General features: G+C 39.6%; 1 protein-coding gene across 1 annotated transcript in view; it reads right to left on the reverse strand.

The window, feature by feature from the left end:
* The window catches only part of RPS6KA2 (ribosomal protein S6 kinase A2), a 158,487-nt gene that overhangs the window by 28,689 nt on the left and 119,217 nt on the right, over positions 1-10,581 (reverse strand). The window contains exons 12-13 of the mRNA XM_005526944.3: positions 5,165-5,267; positions 322-452 (exon numbers count right to left, since the gene is read on the reverse strand). Coding sequence (XP_005527001.1) covers positions 322-452; positions 5,165-5,267 — 234 coding nt within the window. The remainder of the gene's footprint in view (positions 1-321; positions 453-5,164; positions 5,268-10,581) is intronic.

Here is a 10,581-nt window from a genome sequence, read left to right on the forward strand (position 1 = left end):
ATAAAATGCATTCAGTGAAAAAACAGTATTTCATTACCTGCCCTGCATGCACAACTGGAATCCTGTTTCAGGTATTGAGAAGTACTTTTTATTTTAGTTGTGACAAAGTGCGGTTCCTTTTTCCTTTGCCAAGGTGGTGAGGAACATTTTATACATAAAAGACTTCCCAAAAAATTCTCGTTTTCCAACACCTATGTGCTGCATGTAAAACACCTCCTTCCTACACTAGGAAGATGTGACATACCAGTGAGAACATTGGGCAGTTTAAATACACACATGCATATCTGCACATCAGGTGTGAAATATAACCAGCATCAGTACCTGCACAATTGGGTGAACGGTGATTTTGTGCACATCTTGCTGTGCAGGCTCCTGCACCAAGTTAGAGGCAACAAAGCTGAACCCTCTGAAAAGATGATGAGCATTGGCACTTGGAGGAACACCTGGGGAATCTGTAGGAGAAGGAAAAGAATGGCCTCATGAGCTGCACAAAAGAACAGAAAGGTGTAGCATGGCACCGCAACAGACAAAGTCACCCCTGCTAGTCAATAGCAGATCTGACAAGGGAAATATAATTCTATATACCTCTATATATATACCTCTATATCACAGCTTTGGTGTGCCTTCTCCATCCCTCTCCTCTGGATCTGAACAATGCAGGGGTATTGTTTGCAATATCCTCTTGGATACAGGGATTTTGTTCACAGGCCATCTTCATTCTTAGGCAAAGTACTGCCTGTGCCAAGAGTGCAGAGAGAGAGAGGAGGCACAGGGCAGAGAGGCTCGGTGAGGAGACCCAGGGCAGGGCACCCTGCAGGGCTCAGCAGAGGTTCTCTAGGGAGTGGAAGAAAGCTGCAGGCTGCTCTATCTGTCCTTTGCAGCTACAGAATGGCTTGGCTAGAGAAATTGGCTACAGAAATTACAAAGACTGAAGTGGCACATTGTGTGGGTCAGGACAATACAGAGGATGCATGAAACCAACGTAAAAGCACAATACTACATGGTTTGTGGCCTTATAGGAATCTTCTGGAGCTGCTTTAGGAGCTGGGATCTACTCCAGGAAAAACAGTGGCTGACCTATCCTCAGGCAGAAAAAAATTACTAGGATTGTTTTAACTAACCTTCATGTGATTAGGAGATTTTTATTCCCCCAATTCCTTCCCCTGGCATTCCAAAAGGAGGGAAAGAATGGTTAAAGGTCAAAAAAATCCTGGGTTATTCTACCTTTGGAATGAAATAACCAGACAGAAATTCTTTGTACCTGCACCACTGCTCAGTGAGAGAATCAGCATGACAAAGCAAGCAGAGCTGTGCTTCACTTAAAATTCTCAAAAGATTTAAAGAGATCTTTCTTCCCAGTGTATGTTTTATCCAAGATACTTTACTGAGCAAGAAGAATCACTTTGTAAACCATTCCTTGGCAACTGGCTGCATATTATAAAACCTGCATTACTGAAATTTGCTAACCTTTTATTTGGTTTTTTGGGGGGGCTTGTGGGTTGTTTTGGGTTTTTTTTCCCTTTCACATTTCCTCCAATTCACCATGTGATTTACTGACAAAGTCATAGAGCTAAACTTTCTTTAGAAAGCTATTTCCCTATAATAAAGAGTGTAAATACCCAGTTATCTAAAGAAAATAAATCCCCACTGAGCTTTATATCTGACTCACCTGTTTGAGGCCCTGAAAATATGTAAGAATGTGTACTTTTTAGCATGTACACCCCCTTTATAAATCTACTGGTCAAATGGGTAGAGGAGCAAAAGTCAGAACTTGATAAAACCAATATATATCTGCTTGGGAATAAACAAAACTGACAATGCAGCTAATTCTATTTCTCATCACAAAGCTGCCTCAGCTTTCACAGGAGTCAGAAGTCAGTATGTTCTTATTGGACAGCAAGCAGAGTTCAGATGGAGAAGATTGTCTTTTGGTAAAATGATGTGGGTTTTTTGTTTATCTCAGTGTTTTTGATGGACATTCACTCTCCTTGCATGGATGAAATATGTGGATGAATCACACCAGACCTCTTGCATCACTGGATATTTCCTACCCTGGCTATATATCTATAACAGTGATTTTTACTTGAGGGATTAATTAAGAGAAAAAAAAATGTTTGTTTTTAAAAATGGAATGACAATAATACATTTCTGAACCACAGAAAAGCTGTGATCCAGCTCTGAAACTAAAGCAGTAGGTCAGCTCTATTTAAAAATAACTGTTCCTTCATAATTCACTGCCAATCGCTTCAGCAAATACTGCAGATGAACTATTGATGATTTGGTGTTCGCCATTAAATATTCATCACCAACAACTGATTTGCCCATTAAAACATTTTTGCTAAGTGCAAAATTATGCATAAATCATGTCAATTAACTGATAGTTCAGAAACCTAAATCATTTTTCTGGGCCTTATAAATCAGAATAATTTCATAGATCTGAATCAGATCCGCTTACAAGCACCCATCATGTATCATGGTTATCTTTCTTTCTGTGAAAAAGTAATAATTCTTTGTTCCACTAGAGTATCTAAGTTTAAGGGTTTTCAAAGGCTTCATGACTCTTAAGAAATTTCCTTCATTAAGTTTCACTGGGGTTAGCAAACATCTTATTTGCACAGGAGGATATTTAGATACTTCAGGTGAAATTTTAACTACTTTTTTCTCAGCAGTAAAGACAGCCTAAAACATCCCTGCTGGTTACCGCCTGCTGTCCCATCAATTACAGCAGTACAAACATTTGTGGACTGAAATCTAAGTTGGGTCATAAGAATGATCTTGGTTTGATCCTTATTCAAATCATCATTTCTAGCCTAGATTGCTTCACTCTGGCTCCCTGGAAGGACCTGAGTCACCACAAATGAGATGTGGGTCCACAGTGGTGAATTTAGGAAGCAAATGGCCAGAAAAAGCAACTCCAACTTGGACAGATCTCTGAGAAAAAGTGATGTGAAACTATACCCACATAAATGATCTGTCAGCATCAGAAACCACATCTTTGGCACACTTAGATCTGAAGTCAAGAATCCACAGAATGTGGTTTCAGCCTCCAGGGTAAAGGAAGTTTCTGAGGTACAGCAAATCACTGCACTGACAAGATTTACTGGATCCAAAACTTTGACATAGACTTGCTTTCAGACAGGAGAACTCATTCATAAAGACAGTGTAAAATTACTATATGTTTCTGTATCTCCTTGGTAGTGACTAACAGCTTTATTAAAACACAACTGCATGATCATGAAGCTGGAATTATTACAGTGCTTTCGATCTGAGGATATTCTCAGTAACAGGGTTAGTTTGTTTGGGGTCTATGCCCTGATAGAAAAGCCACAAAATAAAAAGTATTATTGCTCTATTCCATCAGCAATGTGAGCCAGTATTAAACACATTTGTGATACTCTCCCCAGTTTGTTTGATCCAACCAGTCAACAGTCAGGGGCTGCAAAATATTCTACCAGTCTGCAAGGGCTGTTCCATCTTTCTGAAAGTGTAAATGTGTTCATACTTCAAGTTAAACCTATTTTTTGAAATATTTGATTCTCAAGCCATATCCATGGTAGCCCAAAGCAGAATCTGGGCTCCCCACCCCAGCCACCACCCGAAAACAAACCTTCCAAGTCAGTCTCTTGTACAAAATTACAAATTTAATTAGGCAACAGTAGTAGCATGTAGAGTGTAACACAGCCCCAGGCATCAGTACAAGCAATGGAGTGTGAACTTCCAAAGCAATCCAAACTCTTAATGCTTCTTTGCACATCAGTGAAACTTCCCATGTCAGCACCACAGCACACATCCCTCAAGACCAGAGTAACTTGCAGTCATCAATATTTCAGAGAAATCACTGAAATTTGTCTCTGAAAATCTACATTAAAGTTAAGATCAGATGTGTGAAATGTCTAGAAACCTAAGAGCATGTTTCTTTGCAGTGGAACAGGAATATCAAAAAATGACCAACATATATGGGAGACAGGCAGATGTCCCAGTTGAAAAAGCAAGAATGTAATATTTTTATAATTTGTAAAAGTCAGAATATCTTTGCAAAAAAAAAAAAAAAAAAAAACACCAAAAAAAAAACTGACTGAAGAAAGATTTGGAGTAGACACCCTTATTTCAAACTCCATGAAAAGAAATTTGAGATAGGCTTTGAATAGAAGTTTGGGCTAGTTTTAAGATAAAATGGTGTAGGTCATGACAAGCCTGAACAAAAACTGCAGGAAATCTCAGCTTTGATTCACGTGTTATAATATAGATGTTTTCATAATGAAAGCTCAGCTCTTTCCCTCTCACTGCAACAGTTCTGGGGCAATTTGAGGACTGAAGCTTGAGACTTGATACTTGATTATTACCATGATAGTATGTGACATTTACAGTGTTTACCACCTTCAGATTGTTTTACAAAAAACGACTAATTCAAGTTTTACACTTTAGAAAATATAAATGGGTACTTCTTTACACAGGTACATCACAGGCAGAAATGTTATGTAACTTACCCATGTCTAGCAGGAGGCAACATTCTAAGTGGGATTACCACTCTGACATTATTGATATTCTTGCTTTCCACTTAAAAGAGTGGAAAGACTGAGTTTTGTGCAACAGTCACCTTCATATATAAAGTGTAGTATAGTGTGGGATTTCTGTTAGGAAGTGACAGGAACAACATTCTCTCTGCAAGCATTTTCTAAATATTGTGGGCCAAATTTCCTGTTGACATAACTCTGCTGACCTGAGAACTTGATGATTCTTCATTGCTTTTAACCACACATTAACAGTCCATGGGATGTCATAATTAAATAAAACATCCATGCAATATATAATTACATACTAATTTGCAGAGATACAAAGTTCTTTGAAGCCAAGGTAATTTAAAATACTTATATTTAGCTAGTGTAAGCAAAGATGAGTAATAAAATAGCAAAACAATAGTTATTTTTCCTTTAAAAATGTGAAATCTGTTCTTACTGAAGACAAGCTAGTATGAAGTCAGTGAAATACTTATGAGCTTCTTTTGCTGGAAGAGCAAAACCAGTTGTTGCTTCTTGATGGATATGGCAAAACCCTGTAGTGCCACAGGTGATCAGACTTATAGAATGTGTTGGAACAGGGAGGGGAGAGGAAGCATGAATTTACTAACTGAAAAGATATATTGCCCATGTGCCACCTTACTAACCTGTGGGGGTCCGAGATGTGAACTCTGGATCAAAATGAAAGGTGTCTTCTGGCCGCCCCACTGCGGGCTTGAAAGGCGGCTTGATTTCTTTTCTGTACAGTTTCTACAAGGAGAAAAACAGATCACTGTCAGCATCAATGTGCACACTCTCAGCATCTGGAGATAGACTCCCCTGCTTTCTTTAGGGTGTCCTCTCTCAGCTCCAGGCTATCCTTGCTGGACTGACAGAAAAGGATGACGTAGCCGTGGTTCTGGCTCTTGCTTTCCTGGTCGGCTTAAAATCTGTGCCCTGGATGGTCCCTGCATATTTTAGCTACTGGAATCCTGAATATAAACACAAATGGTCCTTGAAAACCTTTAGTCCATAGACTGGAACAGTATTCCAGCTGGGGCATCTGGAAATTCACCAGTCCAGGGGCAGGACTGGAATGTGCAATGGTAAGACCAGGAAACAGGGTGACTTCAGTGGTGCAGCAATGGCAATCAGCACAAAGAGCTGCTAGGAAGCCCTGGCTGCTTTAGCATTTATTATTTGTCAAGAACCAGCAATGTGTTTGATGTGCTGCCAGACTGAGCTGAGCAACAGGCTTGGCTTGGCCTGGTCCTTACAACCTAAACGAGAGATTTGTTCTTTTAGCATATCTTGGTAAAAGGGAAGTGGGTTTACAGTTGATGGTTACATGAAATTCCCACCAAAAGATGCTAGGGAGAAAGCACTGTGGATGGGTGGGCAATCACACTGAAGCTCTACATGTGTCTTGAACTGGGGAACAAAACAAAGGAAAACATGAGGAAGGTATGTAACAGGTAAGTACTGCTAGGTGTACGAGTTTCTGCTGGTGACTGAGGGGTCACGTGGGGGATCACTTAAGCAACAGGCACCTTAAATTCATCCCAATACATCCTGCCTTTATTATGAGGGACTTTGGGGCCTTTTAACTCATTCTCAGAGATCTTTACGAAATTGCTACGCCGTGCTCCATGGCAAGCATTCATACACACACAGACATGCACACTTAGGTGAGGATGTCTGGACCTGCTCCAAAGACTGTAGAGGTTAATGGAAAGAACCCTATTGATTTCAGCCATCTTTGCATCATGTCTGCCTGAAATAGCCATAACTGAACATCATGCTGATGGCAGTGTGGAAAACAGAGCTCCAATTTGACTCCCTGCTCCATGTTGCAGTACCTAGACTGCATTTCCTTTCTAGCAATGCTTTTGTCCTCAGGTTTCAAAGGGCCGAATTAGTTGCCACAGACAGTTCCCCATAATTAACATGTCTGAGCATAAATATAACATTTAATGCAAACTTTCAAGTCATGATAAGAACTGGAGAGTTCAACTTTATGACTGTTTGCAATATGCACTTTTATGTTAGCTCTTAAAACGACTTCCTAATGAGCTGATTTTTCAAAATGTTTACTGGACATTACTGAATGTTTGTCCAGCTCCTTGAGTGCAGAAAGATTCTTTTTAACTGTGTGTTTTCTGGGGAATTAACTTCTGTAATACAAAGCACATGGTCAAATCTAAGATAGATACACATCCCCATAGTTTGAATTTGATTTTGCATTGATAAATAAAGGTTCTTGAAACAGAACATTCTGTAGCATAGTATTAGCCTTAACATAAAGGATATATTTGTGGCTGAATTATGATTCCTTGGGAAAGTGAAACGGTGAGGCTGGAAATGACTCTGCAATAATTAATGGCCATTTCACCATAAAAAGTTCCTGCTTGCGTAAAACTGCTCCATATCTTTGGAGAGGAAAGCAGATGAATAACTGCTGTGAGCCACCATGGAAAGCCAGTCTTCCAAATAATTAAAAGCCAATTGCAATTTTAAGCAGGAAGTGTCACTCATCAGCTGAACAGTATCAACCTAGTAATTAACATACATCTTTTTCTGTCTGCACAGAACTTTACAAGAGCACTCAGCACCTACTGAAGGTTTTTCTGTTGCTAGGATTTCACCTTGAGAAAGCTATTTACTTCCCAGCTTCCCTTTATTTGTCTTAATTCAGAACTGCAGTGCTTCTGCTGCAGAAAGCAATAGGGTCACAAGCACACGCTTTCTCATGGAATTAACAACTGCACAGCTCATCCTGTGAGGTCTAAAAATTGGAAAATGTTTCAGAGCTGTACATCATTTAGGAATTGCACTCTCTTTTCATTATCATTACCATATTCTCTCTGGCCTCTTAATTCCTTCTCCCATCTGTAGTTTCTTAAGTGCTGCTGGAGCTACATTTGTATTTTGAATCCCTAACCCACATCCTCCACTACTAGGGAGGGATTTAAGATTCATCGTGAGTCACACACCACCTAAAGATTTATAATCACAAATTTTTTTTCTGGGAGGGGATGGAAACAAAGAAGTTGCTTGTGCAAGTGAAAGGCACTTCCTTTGAACACAACCCTGATGACTCTCTTTTCCATTTCCTTACTCACTTGTGATAAAAATTAGACGACAGAAGAGCAAAAGGTAAACTGCCTAAAACATTTTCTCCCCCCAAGCTCTTGAATAGAGTAAATAAATGAAATCATTGCGGACCAGGAAAAGCAGATATCATCTATGGACTTCATCCCACACTGGCTCCAGTTCTCTGAGAGAGCTACTACAACCCAAGCCAAATCACTAAACCACAGGGCAGCCCAACACAGTGAAACACAAAGGCCTGCTCCAGGCAGAACGCCTCTTCCTTCAAAAACCTGCATCTTGTAGCCTGCAAAACACAATTCTGGCAAAAGCTGATCTAAGAAAATTGTAAGAATCACAGTGATTGCTTTGTATACACATAGAGAGTGAATCTCTTGGAGGATTTGAGATCCTTCTGGATTTTTCAAGACTATTTCTAATTTTATGAAATGTATTAATTATTATCTTTTACCATGGTCCCCCAATTATTTGGGGATGATGTATCTTGACCATGACCTTTTCTGGCAGAAACCAACCAGAGTGGGAAATGACAGAAAGTTAAATTTCAAATCTTGCCTTTGACCATTTCTATCAGAATGTCCATAACTTCTGGTGAAGTTTAAGCCGTTATGTACATTCTAAGTCATGGTAGTACTGTTTGAAAAAGTAAAAGTGAGTTCCATCATCTGTTTAAATGGGAACAGGGTCTCAGTTTTCCCAGTTTACATTCCAGTTTTGATATTCAAATTTATCTTTGGGACATCTTATTAGGCATTTAAAAGAGACTTTGGATACTATAGTGCTAACTGGAGCATTTAAATTTCAGGCTGGGTACTTAGGATCATTATATGTTTGTTATCTTGCACAGGTGTAAGAAGCTGAGGATTTTTTTTCTTCCATATCATTCCCACATCCATAAATGAGAACTGCACTCCTTAGCCCTAAAAGTTTCAAATGCAGAGCCTCATTATTTCTCTTTCCCAGTAAAGAATAAGCTCCCACATTCCATCACCAGTTTTTTAAACTGGCCACAGCATTGGCTCAGCACAGCAAAATGTGACTGGCAGGTATGAAGAATCACTGCATAACACACAGAGATTCAGAGGGAGTGCATAATCCACAGAACGAGGGAGATGGACTCCAAGGTGTGAAAACACTGATTTAGATATTCATGCCTGGATACATATCCATGCTTCTGACTACTTGTCAACCCCTCACGTCCTCCTGAGACTTTCATAAGTACCTATGAACTAACTAGAAACCACTTCTACAGCTGTTTAAGAATGAGCTTCTATTGACTTTCTTTCTGATTTCAGAAAAAAAAAAATTATTTGAAATAACTAATTTTTTATTTAATCCAGGTGCCACTGACCTTTTCTTAAAATACGTTGCCACATCCCTAGTATGATCTTCATCTGAACACCTCCTCAGGTGGAGGAACTTAAGTAATACACAAGAGAGACTAGTAATGAAATGCTGTCACACTGTGTTTCTTTCTCTTCTTATTAATAAGTAGTTAGTTTTTCATCATCTTTAAAAATTTCACACTCCTAAGAACCCCAGAGATGTAAATACTCTGTACACATGCCTGGCAAATATAAAGAAAAAGGAAATGGTTTAATTTCATTAAAAACTATTTAGTCATTTCCTCAACTGAGTTTCTTTGATGAAGAATTGAATTATTCCTTAGACATCTTCTAGAAATAGAAAGATGCTACCCTCCACAGTGGTGCAGTTGTAGTGTGAGAACAAACTCCTTTGATACATACACCTGTCATGACAAATCCAATAAGCAGAAAAAAGGATGAACTGCACTCTGAAATGCTTGTCCACTCCTAGATTAATGACTCAGTGTTATTGCAGGCAAATGATAGAAAAGCTAGCAGAATTCAGACCCCAGGATTAATTTTGTGCTGTTGGTAAAATCTGCAATTAAAAAATTCACATTTTTTGTTCAGTTTAATCTCTAATTAATATTAAAGGAAAAAGATCTGGAATCCACTTTCTTCCCTTTCCTTTCCTTTCCTCAGCTGTAATTGACAGTTCATTGTCAATCATGTCATTTGCTCCAGTTCCAATGCAGTCTGCCATCCAAACAAAAACTACTGTTTATAGCCCACTCTTCCGACAGCAGTCTGCAAAAAGGGATTTCATTTTTCATTTTCAATGAAAAGCCAGAAATTCATTATGCATGACCTGGAAAGAAGAAACAGTAGTAAAAAAATCAGGAACCAGACTGTGCTTTCTCAGAGCCCATGACTTGAATTATCTGAGGTCAACTCCTTTTGGGTCTGCTGGTCTTAAGAAGAAAAGGAGGTGCAAGGTTAATAAGCAGGTAAAACTGTCAAGGAGCTGGACATTTAATCTCTCTCCTGAGCATCCCAGCCTTGATCATGAAAGACAGTCCATCCACTTAACAACAAATCTATTGAATTTGCTTCATGGTGCCTGCTAAATGCCTCACAGCAGCAAGACTGATATTTCCAGAAACCTCCAGCTATTTTTCACTTTGGGAAGCGGGAATTTAGGGCTTTGTTACAGGATAACAGCTGTAAAAATGTGAGTCTTAGGGAGTGTCATGCCACCATTTAAATTTGGGCATAAAAACTCTGTGTCAATTTGTCCACAGTTTGTTTAGTGCAGAAGTTAGCCAGAAGTTAAACCTAAGGTGGGTGGAGATTTTGCTGAAGGATGGCACCCTGGAATATGGGAATGGCTTCTGGGAAAGGCCAGGAGGAGAAGGGTACCCTGGCCACATTCATGTTTCCCAGGATTGCCCTTATTGCCTCTGCATGCAGTGGTCACATGCTACTGGCACACTGTGCTCGGCTTGGCAGCAGCACCTGCAGCGTCGTGATGGGACCATTCCTGCACTGTGTAGGCCATTTCCACGGGGTGTTCATCCAAACCAGACATTACATCTGGTTGTGTCTGCTTGAAGACAGTAAGAGATGGGAAATGACTGCCCCAACAGGTAAACATTTCATGGACAGAG

The sequence above is a fragment of the Pseudopodoces humilis genome, chromosome 3, assembly GCF_049639895.1.
Source record: "Pseudopodoces humilis isolate 2021_Gansu_Grassland_sample_001 chromosome 3, ASM4963989v1, whole genome shotgun sequence".
Classification (NCBI taxonomy): Eukaryota; Metazoa; Chordata; class Aves; order Passeriformes; family Paridae; genus Pseudopodoces; species Pseudopodoces humilis.